The sequence below is a fragment of the Cheilinus undulatus genome, linkage group 14 (genome assembly GCF_018320785.1).
Source record: "Cheilinus undulatus linkage group 14, ASM1832078v1, whole genome shotgun sequence".
Classification (NCBI taxonomy): domain Eukaryota; kingdom Metazoa; phylum Chordata; class Actinopteri; order Labriformes; family Labridae; genus Cheilinus; species Cheilinus undulatus.
The window spans coordinates 41,558,921-41,581,029 of NC_054878.1; the positions used below are offsets into that span (position 1 = coordinate 41,558,921).

The window sequence follows — 22,109 nt, forward strand, 5'->3', positions numbered from 1 at the left end:
CTTTTGTGGGTGTAAGAAGCAAGGATAGCAGACACTAAATCTGTGTTAATCTTGGTGTTAGTGAATAAATTTCTTCCTTTGGGTATTTTTTCCATAGGGCACGCTCACACTAGACAATCTGTACAGTACCCAAACATGTTTGGCCCATAGTCCAGTCTGTTTGGCCACTGTGACTGATCTGTACTGCCTTCAAGCAAGGCACACTTCCCCAGGCCCTGGCACGAATGGAAGAGACCTGCTTCGGCACAGTACATTTGCTCATGGACACAAGCACAGATGTCCAATATGAACATGACATATCATCAATATGACCGCTCCTCTTGGCTATCATTTTGAACAATGGTATGGTGCTAGACAGCTTATCTGACCAAAATGATTCAAAATAAGCCACAAAGAGAGTCATGATACTGTCATGTTGTCTGTAAATTTCCCTGCTGTGCCGACTCTGAGACAGAATTGCTTAAAAACTGTGTGTGTCATATCACGATGTGATGACAAATCCATGCCAAGGCCCAATTAGACTTGTGAAGGACTGTGAGGACTGTGAAGGGGGATAAATGCACTGCAGCAGAGTATGGGCAAGTGGTGCTAGCATAAATGCACCCTAAGGCTGTGTCTGAAACAGTCATCAATTGAGCTGTTAAGGAATGCAATGAGCTGTTCCAAATAGCAGTTAAATAGGTAAAACATATCATGGTGTGTGGGCTATGTTAGACCTGAGTAAATAAACCATCAGACCACCTTATTTTCAGATGAAATCCTATGTTAACTGGAATTCAGTTGCACTTTTGATCAGTTAGGGCATTGGACCCCAGGTTGGGAACCAGTAGGTGGGTTGCCAGAGAGCCCTGGGGGACCTGCGACGCTTTGGCAGCTCTGAGGTCGTCAAGATTAGATTGGTATTTATCAACTTTTCCTGGAATATTATTATTCAAGACAAAAGGTTGGGAACCACTGAGTTAGGGCACAAACCCTGACATTTTAGCAGTAACTATTTAAATTCTAAATTTTGTGATAAAAATGTGCTGAGCAGCTGCCTGACAGGTCAAGCTGTCTACTGTAGCTGATTTCTTTTATTTCTGCGGGCTAAAAGTTTAAATTTTAATCACAGTTTTACCTCCCACATTCATGAAAAAGGGATCATTGTAATTAAACCCTGCTGGGCAATGTGCGGTTTTGTCTGTAGGATATGTCCTGTGGAAAGATTCAGCGTTTGTTGTTATACCTTGGCTACAAAAGTAATTATTTTTGTTGGTTAATTTTTGTCAAATAACAATTAATTTAGCTTGATATATTTGTTTTTTTTTCATTCATTTACTTTTCAATTATTGGTTTTGTCAAACGATGAGGAACTTCTAACTTCAATATGTGCATGTTTTGCAGGTTGTAAGATAAGCAGTAATCATGTTTCATAATCCTGATCTCAATACCAATCAAAATAATCATGATTATGTTTTTTGTCATAACTGAACGGCCCTACCAGCAGATCTGGTGCCAACTGAGGTGAAGACATTATGGCTAATAATCAAATCTGAAAAGCAGCATGGACTGAGGCCTAGTCCACACGGAGACGAAAACAATACATTACCTTTTCATTTGAAAAAGTTTTCCATAAATACAGGATCGTTTCAGGAAATGTCTGCGTAAGCATGGTACCACTGAAAATGACCGAAGAAGCTGTAGTATATATGCCAAGCCTGTAAGTGGCGCTGTATCGCTGCCATGCAAATGCACCAAAAGAGAAAAGAAGGTTACAGAAAACTGCCAAAAACTTTCTCCTGGTTGCCCTTCTGCTTGTTCTCTGAGGTGGATCTAAGAGCGTCTGGTGTTGGCTGTTCTCAGTGGTGGTAAAGGAGCATCAGATTTGGCTGTAAAAGCCATAATAAGATCAGTAGCTTCTGCAGCATTAACACAACCCTGTAAACCACCATTGTTGTTTTGGTTCTACAGCGCATGCCGCGTAGGTGGGCTACGCTATTTATGACTTAATCGTTTCAAGAAAGATGCGGTTGGCTGTCCACATGGATATGAAACGGTAAGCGATTACAGATTTGTTCTCTCTGGGACACGGTTTCAAAAAGTAGCATTTACTGCCACCAAAAGCACCATTTCCATGCGGATGAAATGCCGATACGACAAAAAACTTTGCATATACTCCTGCATTCATCTCGTGGATGGGGCCTGAATGATGTTGTGGCTGATGAAGGACAGTAGGAAGGGGGGAGTAGGCAAGTCTTAACGCTCCGCTTACAGCAGCCAGGGTCAAGTGGACACTTTAGAAACTAGAGGTTTTTGTACTTTTCTATTGGCCTCAACTTTCAACATGAGATTGAGGCTTGGTTCTCACCTTTACATTTATCAACTATTTTGAATTTAATTTTCCATTTAACAGACTATAATAGTCATCAGGTACATCCCACATAAAACATGTACTACCTGAGCACAGATCACGACAGTCAGAATAAGCAGCGGACCAATCCACAGCAATGCAGCAAACAACAGACCTACAAGAGATAAAGAGAGAGTTGGCAGGAAAAGCTGATCAGATGGTGAAATAAGATGCTTAACTTTTAAGAGTTTGTATGTGTGGGAGAAGAGAGTCCCTACTAAAGCTCAGAAAGGTTTCTTGGCACTTTTACTGGATACTGATCACAATAAATCTAAGAGGCATGCTTTCCAGGGCACCTTGTTCTAAGTGTGGACAAAGTATACACACTGGGTCTGTGTATAAGCATCACCATTACTGGCACTTTAAAAAAGTATAAACAAAATTTCCATGTGGTAATAGAATGACTCAGCGAGAGGCAATGTAGACATGGGCAGGAAGTTGACTTGAAGTCTGGTTTTTTTGGAGGATGGCTGAAGAAAATGCAGAAAAGATAAGTTCTTAGAAGCATGCTATCAGAACAGAGACAAGGTGCTGACAGCTCTCTGGGCACATAATGTAACATAAACATCATGCAAGACACAGCTTCTCTAGTCAACGCAAACCTGCAAACAGCTCAGTCTGCATGTTTCTCTCCTAAACTTGGACCAAGCTGTCTTCACACTCATTGTGAAAGCATGCATTGTGCAGAAGTAAGAGTGCAATACTGAGGGCATCATGTGAAGAAGTCTCCGAGCAAGGTCCTGTTTATGCCTACAAAGTGCCAAATAGCATGCAAAGAGCTCCATGTGAATGTAAACAATACCATTTTTCTTGGTACATCAGGCTCAGAGGGTTTATCATGCATTAAGACACAGGTGAGTGGCAACACACAGAGTGGACTGATTTTGGGGCCATTGAAGTTTTGATTTTTAAATTCTGGTCCAACAGTAAAAAGCGGAAAACCGAGGAAATACATGCCAAATCGACCGTCCTTATGTATAGCAGAACTTTTCTAGTCTTTGAACTATGAGGCACTTTTACACAATGATATTTTCAACATTTCAGATACACAATCATACACTGATACAACTTTTTAAGGTAATGGGTTAGATGGGTTGAGCAAATCCATCTTCAGTGTGAATGTTGGATAAGGAATCTAAGTTACATGATCTGTATTAAAAACGACAACCTGATATGACACGTCTGCTATTGATGCCTCTATATCTGTGGTTCTCAAATGGTGTGCCATGACACACTGGTGTGCCTTGAGACAAGTCTAGGTGTGCCTTGGGAATTCGTCTGACTTTACATTAGTACTACAACTGTGCAAAACTTAAGACACTATAACCAATGTCCTTACTGCATGCAAGCGTTACACGTTGCATTGCATCATGCAGCATTGCATGCTCACTGTCCATCTGTTATCTGTTAAATATGCAAATGTAATCTGAGGTATGGTGTCTCTAACGGCTGTGAGCCACATAGTTTTGTCTCCATGTAAGCACAATTCAGATCTTAACATTTTATAAGTGGTTATGAAGAATATCTATGCATTACACTCCACTTTGTAAAACAAGCTATCAAGTTTAGGGAGCGAGAAAAGTGGAAGAAAATTAAGAATATCCTCTGGTGGGACACTCCTGGTTCCTTGTCAACCTCTGTGCATCATCTTCCCCTGTTAGTTGTCCATCTTAATAGGAGCAACAGAGAGAAAATAGGAACAGGGTGACTGGGGATAAACCTGAGGAGCTGCAGTGCATCACTTGCAGGGTGTCAGGATGCTACAAAAGGAAACTCACCAAACTGATGTTGTAGCTGGCGCCCCCTCACTTTGCATGTAGTTGGGACATGTTGCTACACATGCTAAAAAGGCTTTTTTGCAAAGCCATTAATATGGTGTGCCTTGAGACATCAGCTTGATTTTTAGTTTGCCTTGGGCAAAAAAGTTTGAATACCACTGCTTTATATGACTACAAAATCTAAAAGATATCAGCACCAAGACAACAAAAACATCAGATGGAAAACATGAACCACACACTACAAAAACAGCCTAAATTTTCTGTATTATAGAGTCAAAGTGAATTTCTCACTTTGGACTGGATTACTTTACATGTGCAGGACAAATTCAAGAGATAAAATGTGCAAATTTTCCTACAGGGGATGCAGAAATGACACAAAATAAATTTCTCACGGGGGCTTCCAAGGTCAGGCACCAGTGACCGAAACACTGAAATCGAAACTTAAGCTTATCACTTACAAGGAGGTCAAGGACTTCAGTGTTTTTCTATCATGCATGAAAACACAGAATGTGTTGAAGTGAGAACATATTTTGAATGAGACCAAAAACAGGGTGCTGAATATTACATTTATAGCAAGCTATGAGGACACAATGCTCTCATCTGGAAAAAGAAGTGATTCTCACTTTTTATTTCGCTATCGTTGCACTCTCCTCTTCTTTGAGCCTTCCTGTGTTCAAAAGTTGAAGGGCAAGGTTAATATGGGTGGATGCTATGAATGAGTGTAATGATTTGAACGTAGGTGAGTGTTTCTAAAATTCAGAGGAAAAGCAAGCTGTGACTTGTTGGTCAAATTATTACATTAAGTCAACAACAGGGAAAGTAGGCCACTGTACCTGAGCCACTTGTTCACTCTTTGGCAGGAAGCCTGCACCTCTGGAAAGTCTTGTTTTAATGGAGAAGTCCTTTATTTATGAAATACTTTTGCTACAATGATACATCTGCATTCACTTGAGATGTGAAGACATGGTTGAGGGAGAAAGGCAGGTGTTAAGGGGCATTCTGAACAGAACTCAAACCCGATGCCAGGTGTGGTCCACCATGAAACACAAATGAGATGCAGTAGCAAGGTTATTATAGTTAACTAAAACTAACTTAATAACTAAAACTAAAATTCAAAAATCATTTTAGTTAACTGAAACAAAATCAAAACTAAGCTTTACCGAAAAAATGAAAACTAACTAAAACTGTTCAGTGCGCTTACAAAACTAAGTAAAATAAATTAAAAACGGACACAAAATATCCTTAGTTTTAGTCTTTGATGCAACTGTATTGACCGGCAGTCTGGGGAGTGTAAAATTGCCTGAATTTATTGGTCAAGACTTCATACAGTGGTAGTTTTATGTCTGGAGTTGTATTCAAACATCATCTTTAAATAAATAAAATTAAAAGTGAAGAGTAGCCTGCTTGAATATGTTTCTAAAAAAGGTTTTGATGTTCCGTGAGCCCTGACATCTATCTGAAAAAACTAAAAGTAACACCAAAACTAATAAAAACGAAACTGAAAAGAAGCATTTTTGCAAAATAGAAACTAAACTAAACTGACAAGCCAGCAGTAAAAACTAATTAAAAATAAACCGAAATTAAAAAAAGAAAGTGAAAACGAAATAAAAATTTAAACTATCGAAAAATCCAAAACTATCATAACCTTGCGCAGTAGCAGAACAGCAGCTTCCAGGAACAGTTCCCAGTGTATCCTGTAGCAGTCTTTCACATAACATCCAAACAAATCATGTCTGTTCAGGTGTCTCTGTCATGCCAGCCAACATAACAAGACCATGCTTTTGCTATTAGGGCTGGGCAATTAATCGAAATGTAGTTTAAATCTCAATATGACTTAGTGCAATTTTCAAATCACAGAGGGAGCAATATTTCTTTGACCTGAAATGTGTTTTGAAATATCAATTTGATACATTTTTTTAGGCAGAGGGGTTAATAATACAAACATACAAATGCCAATATTTTCTTGAATAATTCACAAAAGTTCATACTTTCCTTGTTTTGTGCATTTTTGTCTTCTTCAAAATAAGAAATCCATAAAATCATCACTCCCTTCATTACAATTCATTTCAATTTTGCAATAACGGACAAAATAAATAAATTAATAAATTTTTGTTAGATTGATTTGAATTTTGGGGGGATTTTTGCTTAGAAATTTTTATATATTTTTGTGGAAATTTGAGAAATTTATTTTGACATTTTTAGGAATTTGATTTGAATTTCGGGGGAGGATTTGGTTTAAAAATTTAAAGTATCTTCTTGAAATTTTAATGAATTTATTTGTAAATTTTTGCGAATTTGATTTAAATTTCTTTGGAAATTTATTTAGAAAATTTTAGGTATGTTTATGGAAATTTTTAACATTTATTTGTAAATTTTAGGGAATTTGATTCAAATTTCTGGGGGAATTAGCTTTGAAGTTTTAGGTAATTTCGTGAAAATTTGAGAAATTTTTAAATTTTTAAGAAGTTGATTTGATTTTGGGGGGGGTGCTTTAATTTTTTGGGGGGTGTCATGAACCACGGACTTGAACACAGAATAAATCAGGACCCAAATGCAAGACTCAGGAGACCGGTAGACGTGAAGCAAAAATCAGAATCTTTAATGCAGTCCGAGTCAAAAACCAGAGATCCAAAAACTCACAGGCAAAGGTACAGGCAGGGATCAGGCAAGAGCAGAGACGGATAACTGGCTGTGTCGTTAACAATAAGGCTAGACAAGAACAAACTAAAGAGCCGGAACGTGAACCAAGGAGAACAACGGACTGACAAGGAGGTGAGTGTGCAGGTGAGTATTATACTATGACTAATCAGTGATGCAGGACAGGTGTGAGGAGCAGCATGCAGGACGGAGAGCAGCAGTGGGAGGAGACGAGGTGAGTGACACATGAGGGATCGGGAGTCAGTGAGGAAGGCGGGGCGAGGTGAGCGGAGCGAGATCAATCTAAAACAGAAAAGAGAAATTAGAACGTGCAAAACATAAAACAGACATGAATGTGCAAAAATAAAAGTGAACAAAAATAGACTTAACAGACAGGGATCGTTACAGGGGGAGTATTTTTTTGAAACTTTGAGGAATTTATTTGAATTTTCTTGGGAATTTGATTTGATTTTTTTGGGTGGTGGGACAGGTTTTTAATTTTTAGTTCATTTCTTAGAATTTTTGAACATTTATTTGTAGATTTTGGGAGATTAGATATAAATTTCTTATTTCTTATTTCTTTGTTATGACTAGTGTTATACTAAAGTCATGGCCAATATAGGTGAACTGTTTGTCATTTATCTTCTTTAAACTGAGTGAATATAACTTTGCAAAAAAATGCGTTTGATGCAGTCTTGAGTTGGTGTGTTATCCTCTGTGTTGTCATCTTCATCCCTAAAACCATCATCACAGAAGCAAACCTACGTGTTAGATACCAGCATATATATCATTTTCATAAAACAAAACGTACCTTAGATTCAAGTCACACTTTGCTTGCTTATATAATGCCTTTCTGAATTATGAAATTACATTGTGATGAAAAACTACTGTCATATTTCCTTCCCTATTCTCTAAACTATGGGTGTATTCTCTTAGAAATCTAAATAAAGAAATTGACTTTACATAAAACCACGATTTCATCACTGCTGAACATGTTTTTTTATTTGAGATAATAACTGAACTATACAGCATAATTCAAGCTGTTGTTAGACCTTTAAGAGCAGAAATACTGCACTTTGCCGCTGCTTTAAAATGGGTTTTGTGATGATAGGTGAACTGGATTCATCCTTTCATTTAAAAATGAGAAATGTCACACTAAAGATTTCTGTGCAGACATGAAATGTTGCAAAGCCTGTGATGGATTAGATGATGCTCTGTTGTGGTCAGAGGTTTTGCAGGTTGCATGTGTAAGAAGAGTTCTCTGTGTTATGACATGTTTTCCATTGCAGAACTGATGGTGCATTGCACTTTGTGCAATATTACATCATATGTGGGACATGACGAGGAAAAAAGACCTTGTCATGTAAACAGGCTCCCATAACCTAGTAAATGAAGTCTTAGCTGCAGTTTAAGCACGTTTTAAACCGTTAGTGAGCGGTGATTTAGGTGTTACTGTTTGTTGTTTGTCAGAGGAAATAGACGCTGGGAGTTAGAAAGGGCATGTTAATGTTTGACTTCAATGGAACAAGAAGTTTAAAAGCTAATCCAACCCTGTCACATGCTACTGCATGCAAACATCTACAAAGTACAAAATAAGAAGCAGAATCAGAATCCCAGGAATGGATCTGTCAGAGACACTGGTCATCTTAGGTTTGATGATCTTGTGCAAAAACGGACATACAGTGTAACAAAACACCAAAGAAATTTACAAAGAATTATATAACTCAAAGGGTTGAGAAACCACTTCACAATACTTTGTGGTATTTCAAAAACTGCCCATTTAAAATACTGTTATGGGATGTGATAAAATAAATGATGTCATCCTACCATTGTTTAATCACCTGGTCTGATTAATACTTCTTCTGAACTGATGGTGGCGGTAAAAAAGTAATGTTCATCCAAGCGTTCATTCAGATAAATTTAAGAGGGAAAAAGAGCTTCTTAAGCAGTCTCTTTGTCCAATGACGCTAATTCAGATTTCTCTAGGATTTGTTTTCACCAACTAAAAGGCAGCATCAACTTCACAGCTACTGTGAGTATAGACCTGCATGTTTCCTGCACTATTTCAGGGCTTAATGTCATTCCTTTATATCAACGAGGGGATGTAGCGTCATCACGGTGGCTAGGATTGTCTTGTCAGCAAGCTGTTGTTACTTTGAGCCAACATGATACTGATTAGATAAGACTCATAAATGATGCCAGTTTAATGACCTTAATGTCAAAGTAGGAAGCATTAGATCTAGAGATATGCTAAAAAAATACTCTTTAAAAGTCACTTACAGTAATTCAAGGAAAATTCATATCTCAAAGAGATGGACCAGGATATATACATCTGAAGCTGTTAGCTTGATGCTAACACAAAATGGAAACTGCCATTAACAGGCTAACAGATTAAGCATTGCTTTTAACTGATTTTAACTTGAGAAACTATGTATTTTCCTAGCAATACAGATCTGTCACTGGCCACCGGCCATTACTTAAATTTTCTTCTTTTGTTATTTAATGGCAGTTAGCGAACACCTTTCAGATGTGCTATAGCCATCGTCTGGGGGTATAAAAAAATACATTTCTAATCCGGCATAACTGTCACAAGGACTCTTCAATATTTTTTAACTAAATAAAAGACCGTCTAAATGAATGTTTGAAAAGTCATTGTTGATCACTACTGAACATAGTTTGGGTTACAGGGTTGAACAATAACACTGACACTGTTAAGTCTAACAGAATGACAAGAATCTCTAATATTAAACTATACATTTTTCTTTTTACTTTACTTTCTTACTGCAATGCTGACAGACAAAGCAGGGTTATTATTGATACTGAAAGGCTTGGCAAGGACACTTTAATTCCTTAGAGATCAATAAAGTATCTATCTATCTATCTGTCTGTCTATCTGTCTGTCTGTCTGTCCATCTATCTATCTATCTTGACATTATTTCAGCACATTGTGATGACATTTGTAAATACAAAAAATCAATAGCTGTTTTGGATACCACAGAAAAAAAAAAAAAGTCGTAGGCTTGCAATTTTTGTTAACCTTGCAAAGCAGATGGATACGCCCATTTCCGTGTTCTCACTGGCGAATCCATCTTGCAAAGCTCCTGTATGAACCCATTGGGCCCGGTTAGAAAGTGACAGGACCAATCAGCTTCGAGGGGCAGTACTTTCGGGTGCGGCAGAGTTGTGATGCACGCAAGCAGCGACAAGAGGCCAGTATAATTCAGGGGAAGAGATTAGCATGAATGCTGCTAAAGTGCCAGTTTTGTCAGAACTTGATGACGTTTCTTCGTTAAAAGAAGAACAAAGAACAGCAGTGAGTTGTTTTCTTTTCAACAACGAAAAAAGTCATGTAATGGCACGTCTATAGTCGTCATGGTTAGCGTTATTCCTCAGTAGCAACATTTCGGTACGTTGTTTTGGAATCTGGCTTGGCTTCCACGGCTTTGTTCAACTATGCTTCAACCACTTTTACGCACAGTGGGAGTCTCCAGTCTTGGGGGTGGTGGGCTGAAAAGTTTGAGAACCCCTGCTTTAAGCAGTGATGGACAGTAATGTACCTGAGTTCAGTACTTAATTAGTATCTGTTCTTGACTTGAGTGTTATTTTTTGGGGGGAAACATTAATTTTATGTCACTGTACTTTACTCCACCACATCAGTACTTTTGACTGCACTGTAGTTCTATGAATGATCATGTTACTGACTCTGAAGTTCCTGATGACTTTTCTAAGATCTGATCCAAAAGACAATAAACTATGTTCTGTCTTCATGACTGACTGTAGAGCGAACAGCCAGCAAGCGTCACTCAGATCAGACAGTTCTTGAAGTTGCTCTCATGATGGCTGCAGCCAAGAAGGATGACCATTCTCCATGTGAGCACCCCCGGTCATATCTTTATATCTGTTCATTGTAAATGTTTGTTCTGTTTACCGTGAACATAAAGCACTTGATTGCGCAGGTCATCAGATAGGCATACAGCATCATGTAATAAGATATGAATAGGTAGAAAAAGTTGTTTTCTTTATGTGTTCCAGTATATTTAACTTTTAACTATGCTAAAGAGGAGTTTGAAAAGAACAGGAGCTTTAGCAGAGCCAAGAATAAGAATTTGCTGTCCAGTTATTTCTAGTCCATGAGTCCTGTTTGGGTTTTGTGTGAATGTTTTCTTACTGTGTACAGGCAAGCTGATGTTTTCCCTGCTTGTCAACTATTTTTGGTTGTTCCTATCACTTTGGGCAAAGGATTCTGGAAATCTGCAGCATTTGAGTTGAAAAAATAGAAATATTTCTATGAAGAAACATTATTTAGCAGAATGTATGCCCATGTAGTCCTCATTGAAGTCACGTATTTGAAAAAAAAAAAAAAACAATTTCTAAAGAATATTTTTAGAATTGGAGCAGCTTTCACTGTAGGGATGCACAATACTATCATCCTGATATAAGTATTGGCCAGTTTCAGTCTAAAAAATATCTGAACTGTTGGGTATGGAAATTTTTTGCCAGTATTTAAAACTAGGGATGCATGATATTAATATAGGCAGATCTAGCTTTTAAAGTGAATTAGGGGAAGATATGAACATTACTGCCGATATTTACAACTAATGTTTTGGCTATAAAAATCTGTCCATGTCAGCTGTAAATGTTGTTCACAGAAACAAATAGTGGAGTATAAGGCCGGACCAACAGACCTGTCTGCTGAAGCCTTTTTTTAATTCCTCACCATTCATTACACTTTTGAGGGTGTTTTAAGGACTAAAATGTATTTATTTGTCCATTCCCTAACTGTAAATTGTGTCTTTTAAGGACTGAAAAATTGAGTCTGATCTAGATTTAAATATCAGTATTGATTAAAATGAATTTGAAAATATTAGCATATCAGATATCAGTAAAAATCCAATACTGTCCATCCTTATTTAGTTGTACTCCAGTAATATTTGACCAGGAGGATCTATCCTTTGACTCAAGTCATCAAGCTGTCAACTTTGTCCCCCACTGACTTCAAGCAGAGAAGACTTAGAGCATAAATACTTAATTTCCCTGCTTTAGGGGAATTATAATGCATACATTTTTGCCTTTTCTGCAATCTTTTTTAAAGTCTGCTACAATCTTTTAAATAAACTAACAATGCTTAAAAATATAGAGACTGGATCCGATGCAGAATTTAAAAACTGGTCCAGAAGCCTTGTTTTAAAGAATGAAAACTAACAATGTGACAGATTCCAGAGTGGCAGTGTCCATGAGTTATGTTCGTTAAAATGGGGGTATAGGGCAAAAGCTCCTGTCCTAAAAAGTGGTGTCCTCAGTAACCCCTGAAATCTGTGCCTATGGGAGCACCTTCGCACAGTCTATCCCACACGATCCCTTTGTCCTTCAGGCTCTCTGAATATCTGTTTTCAGCCGATACTGTACGTCCTCCCACAGGTATAACATAATTGTTTTTTTCAGAAACACCTGATACGTCATTTTCTTCAAAACTCCCGTGTTTTCCCACTCCGATCATCCTCGTATCCAAACATAAAGCTCAACATGTGCAGGCATGATGGTTTCGCATGGACAGCCGCCTGAGGAATTTCACAGGCATTTCCCTCCATCCTGCCGAAACACCTCAAGTTTCCATTCAACCCTCTCTTTATGTCATCCAGAAACCAAACCTGGCAGATCATCTTCTCTTATCAGTGTGTTAGTGGTAAAAGTAAAATGCCATAAGTGTTGGGTTCATTTAGAGGTTGGAGTTTGAAAGCAGAAACTGGCATCTTTTATGCCGTTTCTCAGTCAGATAAGCCCCTTTCCTCTAAACCACACCTCCAACTGACTATAAATTCTTCCTCTCTGAAGCATCGGTGTCAGCCTCACACATAAAGGGGAAACAGGCTCACAGAGGCAGGGACTTTTCTCTCTCTATACACAGTGCTGGACTTCAGTGTATGTTTACAGTGCGTGTTTCCTCAGCATGTTTTTGCACGGCCAACCAAGTCTTAAAGGAGCTCCAGGATCACTGTAAGGCTCTCAGGACGGGACTGTTGAATTTGACAGATCACGGTGGGAAGGAGAATCAATGCCTAAAGAAGGAGCAGTCTGAGTCGGCTGCAGCCATGACCATGTCTGAGATCAAGGATCTAACTTTGTGATAACTGCCTAGGAACACCTTTACCTTCTTTAGCATAAAAAAGTGGACTTTTTCTTCCTGACTGCAACTTCAGGCATTGCTGTGGAAACACCAGTGTAATGTCAATCCTGAAAAACATGACTACAAATAGAACCATTGATCACTGCAAGGTACCCAATCCAACCACATATGAAACCTTCTCCTGGCTGATGATTGGAGAGTTTGCGCTGGGTCTGCCTCTCAACCTGTCGGTCCTCTACGTCTTCATCTTCAGGTATGCAGGAACCTTTTCTCTAACACTGCCTTCATAACATTCTTTATTCTACAGTGACATTAAGATGTGGGAAACTGGCAAGAGGTCAGGGAAAATCATCAGGGAAGACATTCATAAAGTCTGACTATGCCATGAACTCGAACTTGACTGATTATGTTTGCAAGATGGAAAATATTTTAAGCTCTTCAGAGATCCAAAGTATGATTTTGCAACAGAGTTGATGAGGTAACATGGGGATAGCTAAAGAATCCCAACAGCGTCTGGGAGTAGGAAATAATAGATGATCAAAGGTCTTTCAGGACAAAGTAACACCTTTTCTTTATCACTGTCAGTTTTTCATTAAAGATAAAATGCATGAGTAACATGTGCAGGAGTTCAGGGAAAACCTTGGCTGGCTAAAACTGTTCAACTTGCAGAGTGCAACCCAGGAAAACCCTTGAACTTGACAACTTAATTCCAAACAATTCATCAGCTGGGAAGATTTCATAGATTTTTAGATTATAGTCTTGTTTCTTCAAAATGTAAATGAGCTTACAGCTTAGGGAATCTAGCTGCCTTTAACCTTTAAACCTTTGTATTCAACAACCTGGGAAATGGATTTCTGGATGACTTATCAGTTGGTTGGAATATGAAGCTCTTTGGAGTAGTTCCAAACTTGATTTTGCAAGAAAACAGATGAAGTAACAGGGATAGTTTACAAAGTCCAGTTACTTTTGACCCACTGTGACATGTACTTTCTTTAACCTTGATGAATTACTACCTTCTAAGACTAAAGCTGAACTCATGCCACATTATAATGGCCACAGAGTCACTGTGTTTATCTGAACTTCTGTGACTAGATCGAGTGGTGTTTGGATTCAATGAATAATCATTTTCTGGTATGAAGAAATTAATCTTTCACCACATTTTTCACTAAAGCTGGAAAGCAAAATGTTGATGAAAAAGGTCAGCAATAATCTGAAAAAGCCTTACGGAAAAGAAACTTTCAACTTGCAAAGCCCTATACTCTGAAAGTATTAACTCACAGGTTGATTTCTGGATAAATTATCATTTGGTTGGCATTTGTAGCTTTTTGGAGTTGTCACAAACATAATTTTGCAAGAAAGTTGATGAGGGCTACACCCAATCCCCAACTCCCACTCAATTACAAAAGCACCAGCAGTTTATCATCTATTTAGTACTCATTTCTTATTATAGGACACCTACTTGAAGTATTTTTACTATTGTTTCAGAGATCTTACACTATAGGTGCTTATATTACTATGTTTATGAGTTTTGTTTTAATGTCTGTGTAGTTATGATGTGTTTTTGATGCTTAATTTGTGCTGCCAGTGACATTCATTGTTGATTTTAACAGTCTTAAACTAACCACACTTACTGGAAACAGTATTGAAAGGGTATCCGTGCATAAGTATCTCTGTATTTGGATCGATGAATCTTTTACATTTAAACAGCATATTGAAAGTCTCATTGGCAAACTTTGGCAGAAACTTTGGTTTCTGTATAGAAATAAAGCTAACTTTCCTCCTAATTGTAGGAAAAGTTTAGCTGAGGCGATTTTTCTGTCTGTATTAGATTATGGTGATATTGACTACAGACACGCTGCTGCTTCAACTCTCAAACCTTTATATTCTGTTTATCACTCTGTTCTTTGATTCATAGCTGGGGATCCTTATAACACTCATCATTGTATTCTGTATAACAAAGTTGGTTGGTCCTCTCTGGCACAGAGGCATGACAAACACTTAAATGTTTTCATTTATAAATCCCTGATTGGACATACACCTTCTATATAACATCCATGCTGAACTGGACCACTGGACTTTAAAACACTCCCTCTACTGACTGTTTAATGCTGCAGGTCCCAAGGGTTTACTCTGAATTTGGGAAATCTGCTTTTAGCTTTTATGCTCCTAAAATGTGGAACAAATTACAGGAAACTCTCAAGATTGGCATTTAAGTTTCTCTTGGGCAATTTAAGGAAATGCTCTCAAATCATTACACTCCAGTATGTGATTGTTTTAACTGAGCATCATTCTTTTTTTTGTTTGTTATTTGTGTCTGATTGTATCTCGACATCATTGTAAATGAGGGAAACCTCAATGATTTTTGAGACTTAAATAAAGGTCAAATCAAATAAAAATGAAATTCAGCTGCTTAACAGATTTTCAATTTTCTTTTAATGGCAAGGAAAATAAGGATCTATGTAGTAATCTATCCAACCATCTATGAAACATAAGGAAAGCATAACAAGTATAAGAGTTTGTTTTGTCTTAACCTACTTTTGCCTGAACTTTCTTTATTTGACCTGGATGACTGAGTATTTCATCAGACACAAGCTCAGGTTTTAAAGTCCCATTATTGTTTATGTAGCCAACATTATTTGACCAATTTAAGCTTAGTCTTAAATTAATGACTCATGGTTTCCAGGTATAAATAAACACAATTTTTTACTGTCTGTCTCCCCACTTTATAAAGTTCTCAAAAGCTAATTGTATGAGAGAGGTCAACAGGGTCATTAGCCTTTAGGGGTGGGAAAACTTTCAACTTTGAAAGTCTTTAACTGGAACTTGAGAACTGATTTCTTGAAAAATTATCAGTTACGAGAAATCTAGCTCTATATGTAGCACTTACAATCATGATCTTACAAGAAAGGTGATGAGGGCTGGGAATCGAGAATTGGTTCCAATTGGTTCAATCAACAGCATTTAAATTTAATCTTAACGATTCCCTTATCAACGCCTTACTTCCACGTGCCTTGAAAAACACGGTTTCGTGAGAGGCAGTCAGCGAAGCGAACAAGTACAGAGAAGTCAAGGAAGAGGAAGTCAACGTAGCGAACAGACACGAAAAACAGACTAAAGCTGTTGAAAGTGTGGCTTCATTTCTCAAAAAATGATGCAAACAGTGCAATGTGCAATGTCTGTCCATCAGTAAATTAATGCAAGACATGCATCTTTTTTGCAAAATAACTGTTAATTTTATACAAGATCAAATTCATTTTATATACATCCAGAGAGCTAACATCCAGAGACTAGTTTTATATTCATTTTAAGGTTTTATCTTTAAAGAAAATGAACAGTAGTATTGCACTACTTCAATACTGTGGCAGTTTGTTTTAACTGAGACATTTCCAACAAAAAGAGAATTGTTGTATATTTTAGCATGTTCTCTTACTCTCTCGTACTTTATGTTTAAACATCTTGTTAGTTATTAAAACTGTTTATTAAGGCCAGTTACTAAAGTGTGCTTGTCACTGACTCTCACTGAGGGTGTCATACATCTCATTCAGAGAGAAAGAGACTGAATAAAATGTTTAAGTTGTTAACAGTGCCTAAACAGCCTCCTTTTTCCAAAAAGAAATTTACAGGAAGGAATAAAGGAATTGATAAAGAACTGAATCAATAAGCAGAATCAATACTGGCGTCGATATCAATAAAATCGTATCAATTTTCCATCTTTAAAGTTAATCAGGCAACACAAACAGCATAAGAAGCCCAGTTATCTATGACTTACTTGCATTTTCTATAATTGGGATGAAAAAAGCTCAGATTTTACTTATTTTGTGATCGTCACATGGCTATTTGTATACTAAATGTTCTCAAGGCAATTCAACTTGTGTCTTGAATCTTTATTCAAATGTAAACTAGGAGGTTGCCTGGAAGTCAAGGAAGCCTAAATATTGACATTGTGTGGTATCAAGATGAAACAAGTGATTCACACTACTAAGGACAGTAAATCACCTGTCTACACCCCTAACAGCACTGCTGATTCATATTTTCCTTTATTCAAAGATCACAGAAAAAAAAACAATGTGAAGGAATCTTTTCCTGGCATTTTGCAGATCTGGAAACTTCACTCTCAGAAAGACTATTCAAATCAGTTTCAAAAGTTCAAAAGTCAAAATTTCGCACGAGCACTGCGACAAAAAACAGCTGATGCTAAAGGCGTTTCCATGCTCAGGATTTGCACTGCTGAAAACACTTGAATACATGGTTTTCTGTTGAAAAAGGAGCATTTCCAGTGCAAAAACAGCAGCTGTGGTCACAGTCCCTATTTGTCTGTTTTCTCAGAAAAAAAATGTTATTATGTAAATGTCAAAATGGTCATAAACAGGTGCTGTGCATGCAACCCACTATGACCAAACAGAGTTATATCTGGAATCAGTGAATAATCTGTTTGGGTAAATCTTTCTCCACCTCCACTGTAGCTTCATGACTGTTTATAACGAGAATCCAAATAATCTCTGCTCATTCCAGTGAGTAGAGGGAGAGAGAGAGAGACAGTATTTACATCCTGTTTGGATTCTAATGTGTTGGTGGAAATGTTGACAAAAACTTTGTCAGAGTCTGTCTGCAGTAATGATTTCAATTCGCCTCCAAATCTGGCTACTATCAAATCTCTTCTGGTATTATGTGCATTTGCTAGAATGTTCCTATTCATATTTCCTTGCACATTGAGGAAACTTCTTTTACTGCACTGCAATAGTATTTCGAATATATCTCAAATTTTAATGTTTTCTTTCACCCTTCTTTAAGTCATATGTTCTGGTTTTAATCCCTCATTCTTTCTAAACGCCTTTTGAAAGGCTTTCTTTGCGTGTTTAAATCTCTTTGGATTCCCAGTGTGTTCCACTACCCTGGCTACCCAAACTTCTTGAACTTGTTGAAACTACTGAGGGCAACTTTGCAACAGAAAACATGCACAGCAATACTTTTTCTCTGCAAAGTTTCATCACTAAACTTGTCACGCTCACTGACTCTTTCATGAAGTGCATATTGAGCAAGATAAACTCATAAACATGTAAGATGAGGAACATGCAGTGGATTAAGAGTAGCACTGACAGTAATAAGAGGGCTTCCAGCAGGTAAACTCTGACCAGCATGCAGAGAATCAAGTGTTTTCTTTGGCACCAATCTGTTTTTCCACCACTCAAACATATACAGAGCAAAGATGAGATTAGCTGCATTCATGGTACAGTGAAAACTGTTTGTTGTCTGCTTGATGGGTTATCTGTCATGAGTTTTAGAAGCATGCACAGATCACTTTTGGGCTGTTTGGTATGTCACAATGGCTCAAAGTCATTGAAGTTCCTGCTATTCTTTGTGCTAAATCAACTTTGTAACAACTGAATGACAGGTCTGTTGATTTCTTCCTCTTCAGGTTCAAGTTCTGGAAGAACAAAAGCATCTTCCTGTTCAATATTGTTGTTGCTGATTTCCTGCTGGTGGCCTGTCTTCCTGCCAAGGCATACCACTTCCGACATGGCATGAGACGCAGTAGGAACCAATCGGTGTGTAAGCTGATGCTCTTCATGCTGTTTCTCAACCGCGGGGCCAGCATCGCCTTCCTCATCACCCTGTCCCTTGATCGCTACTTCAATGTGGTGCATCTGGGACGGAGGAACTTTGTCAAAGTGTTGAAGAAATCCCCCCAAATCTCCATCATCATCTGGCTTCTCTTGCTGCCCTTCACCATCCCCACCATGGTTCAGACATTTGAGTGCTGCAACAGCCACGGCAGAGAGGTGGAGACTATTTATCACGATGTGACGGACACCTTCAGAGAGGTATGATACAGATATGCTAACCCTATTTAGAGAAGCAAAGAAACTAATCTTCCATTTCTTTACAGTTGAAGCAAAAATGAAGCATTCACATAGCAACCAACAGGGAAGAAAGTGAAAAGCTAACAGTTTTCACGTCAAGTAAGAAGTATGGTTATTTACAAAGCTGTGCACTTATGCATAGACTTCCCATTGATCTGACAGCCACTCCAGTTCCTCAGCTCTTATGAATGATGTGCTACTTTTCAAGTTCCCTAAGTGGAAATAAGAGCATCTGAAGAGTCAACTGTTTCTGGGTTAAAATTTAATTCAGGGGACAAAACTGACTCTTTAATGTTCTGCAAATAGCTTTACTTCATGTAAATCATGAATGAAGAGCTGTCTAAACTTTGAGTTAAAGCTTACTGTTCAAGTCTCACACCTGTACTCTCTCACCTGACTGATAATCAGAAAAATGTTGAATCAACACGTTACTTTTTCTGCCCTGTTCTTTATCTTATTTACAGTCAATCCTCATTTCTTTCAGGTGGTCTTCTTCACCCAGATCATCATCCCCTTCATCATCCTCGTGTACTGCACCGTGCGCATCGTGAACCGACTGAGGAAGAAGACAGTGGGGGAAAAGACAAAACTGAGGAGGGCCGTGTGGGTGGTCATGTCTGTCGTAGTTGTCTTCTCCATCTGTTTCCTGCCTTGCACCGTGGCCCGAGCAGTGCTGCTAGGCTTCAGGCTGATGAAAATGCAAAAGGAGGAGAACATAGCAGTTCAGGTCTATGATGGCCTCATGGTGTTGTCCTACATCGACTGCCTGCTCGACCCCCTAGTTTACTGCTTCTGTAACTCTGGGTTTAAAGATGCTTACATAGCCACCTTCTTTCCAACATGTCTTCAGAAGAAACTCCTAAAATCAGACTTTAAATTAGGAGTTACAACAACAACAATGACAACACCCACAACATCTGGGACTAGAACCATAATTTTGCCCATCATTGAGAAATGATCATCTTTTCTTATAGATGGTAATAGAGAGAACCTCAGAAACAGAACCACACAGATCCACTGGTACACCCACACAGGTGTTTTCATTGTTAAGCTGAGATTTGATCTTTGAAAATGTGCTGACACAGGAGGTAGTCTAAAATGCAGCAGGTGCTCATTTTTAATCTGGGACTGCGTTTCCTCTGTTTGTGTTATCTTCCATTCCAATGCACAAATGGAAACTTTAGTGCACCGCCTTGTTGTAATCTTGATTATAAAGTAATTACAATAAAATCTGGTGTATGTGACGCACGTTTTTTCATCTGAAAAATGGGTGTCTTATGTAGCAGTGCAGCCCTCAAAAATTCAGACATACACCGTTATGACCACAAGCAAAGATGCCAAATTCAAACACTGCACAAGACCTGAGATGATTCAATTTGAATCTTGACTCACAGGGTACAATTCAGATCACTTACAATTCATTAAAAAACAGAAGGATTCAGTCTGATCTGATTCTGTTTGATTCACTTGGATTCAGTTTGAATGTAAACTGATGAAATCCAATAACTTTTTGCTTTGTAGTCTAAACCTGATTACTTTTGTAGTCAGGTTTAGAGGAAGAGAGTTGAATGCCTGTGTGGGTGTACAGAGCATTGACAGGGAAATGTTGTTACTGGCTTCATATTAGAGGCTTATACCCGATCTGATGGTAAATTCAGTATGTTAAATCAATTGTAAAGGTATAAAGACAATGTGCCAGATGTAAATTTACTTCAGCTGCAAACTTTGAATAGTATCTACAATGTATATATGTATTTTTTTATCATCATTACTTGAATATATTTTCAATGTGGATTTATTCAATCCAGGGTTGAACAAGAAGTTGTATCATTCCTTATATCATCCTTCAGATCACGTTTTCTTGCATGCAGTATGACAGCCAGTGCTACAACTTCTAACCTCACGGCAGTGTAAAAGGAGTCTAATGAATGTTGAATGATGACTGCTTGGTCTACAAAATGTCAGAAAATGGTTAGAACAGTTTGTGAGTGTGTCCCTGATTTTGGTCATAATACACATAAGTGGTAAACATATGATGGAATAAGGAAGTATTGACTTTGATTTTTTCTGTAAATCTACCTTTATGCCAGTGATAAAAATAAGTTTAACAGTAACTTGCTTACAGATTAATCATTGCTACTTTGTGGTATAGAACACACATTCTTTATAGGAACCTGCTTAAAACTTCTTTGTTACATTTTTACCCTTACAAATCATGCATTTTCACTCAGGAACCTCTGTGTTCGATATCTAAGTCAATCTAAACCACAAGTAGTTTATACAATCTGTCCTCATTTGGGTCAAGTCTCCGTGCAAAACATGTGAACTCAGCAACTATATTCTCTGAACTCGTGTCTTTCTGTGGCTGCATTTATGCTGTCCCACCTACGGCTGATGTGTCACTGATTATACATGTTGGTAAATCTTTTTCAGTCAGAGTAAACAAACCTGTTCACTCTCTGGTGTTTGAAGGAAGTTAAAAATTATGTTCAACATCCACCAGAAAAAAACCTTAGTGGACTTCAGAATCCTGGAAGGCTGTGTTCAACTTTCCTCCCTCATACTGTATACAATGTTGTAATGTTGACAATTAAAAGTGACTGATTTGTATTGGATGGATCTTTGTGTATCTTTGTGTATTATTGGTCTGAGTGTTATATGTTCCATGCAAACCATGTCTGCTCCACTAAAACTTACTAAGACCACATGCAAACCCTTCATGTTTAAGTCCTTTTTAAGTTGTCTCTTTATCCCTATTGTACCCTTTAAATCATTGCAACATCCAAATGTTGACATAGCTTTTTGGCCTCTTTACACCCCATTTTTTACCCCCTCAGCAGACAGGTGTTAAAGTTTGCTCAGGTTTTGTATATACAATCTCTTGGCAACAACTCCATTTTCGCTTAAAACATGACGTCTTCTGCACCAGGTCAAACTACAAAACCACATCAGCACATATATGGCCTGACCAGGTTTATTCATAGTTTTGTCTGTAATATTCTGAGGTGTGTATCATTAGTTCTGTAGGCAGGCTGTGTGACTGTTGAGAGAGGCGATGTGGTGTAGATTTTCATGTTAAGGCTAGCAGGCTCAACAGAGGAATGTCATGGTAGCAAGAAAAACAACAACAAAGAGGAAGAAGAAATATGAAAAACAAAACTAAAAAAAATCCCTTATGCAGCTGCTGAATGAGCTACAGTATGTGAAAAATTGATTTCAAACAGGATATAGTTACATCGAGCCCTGTTAATGGCACTGATACCACAAAACGTTAATTTGTTTTAGCTTGGTTCTTGATGATTCAGCCACATTCGATCAGT

At 37.9% G+C, this 22,109-nt stretch overlaps 1 protein-coding gene and 1 long non-coding RNA gene across 4 annotated transcripts in view; one reads left to right on the top strand and one right to left on the bottom strand.

Moving 5' to 3' along the window:
- The window catches only part of LOC121521289, a 72,493-nt gene that overhangs the window by 40,637 nt on the left and 9,747 nt on the right, over positions 1-22,109 (bottom strand). The window contains exon 4 of one of the 3 annotated variants that reach the window (XR_005992840.1): positions 2,437-2,504. The exons of the other annotated variants lie outside the window; for them this stretch is intronic. This is a non-coding gene — a long non-coding RNA (uncharacterized LOC121521289). The remainder of the gene's footprint in view (positions 1-2,436; positions 2,505-22,109) is intronic. 3 annotated transcript variants of the gene reach the window in all.
- On the top strand, positions 12,658-21,384 carry LOC121521286 (12-(S)-hydroxy-5,8,10,14-eicosatetraenoic acid receptor-like). Its single transcript, XM_041805145.1, has 3 exons — positions 12,658-13,181; positions 18,345-18,750; positions 19,274-21,384. The coding sequence occupies exons 1-3, from the start codon at positions 13,027-13,029 to the stop codon at positions 19,745-19,747; spliced, it is 1,035 nt and encodes a 344-aa protein (XP_041661079.1). The 5' UTR covers positions 12,658-13,026; the 3' UTR covers positions 19,748-21,384.

Coding starts and splice junctions, on each gene's coding strand:
- LOC121521286 (XM_041805145.1), top strand. CDS start 13,027: ATGTCAATCCTGAAAAACATGACTACAAATAGAACCATTGATCACTGC. Junction 13,182..18,344: donor CTCTACGTCTTCATCTTCAG/GTATGCAGGAAC, acceptor CTTCCTCTTCAG/GTTCAAGTTCTGGAAGAACA. Junction 18,751..19,273: donor TGACGGACACCTTCAGAGAG/GTATGATACAGA, acceptor CATTTCTTTCAG/GTGGTCTTCTTCACCCAGAT.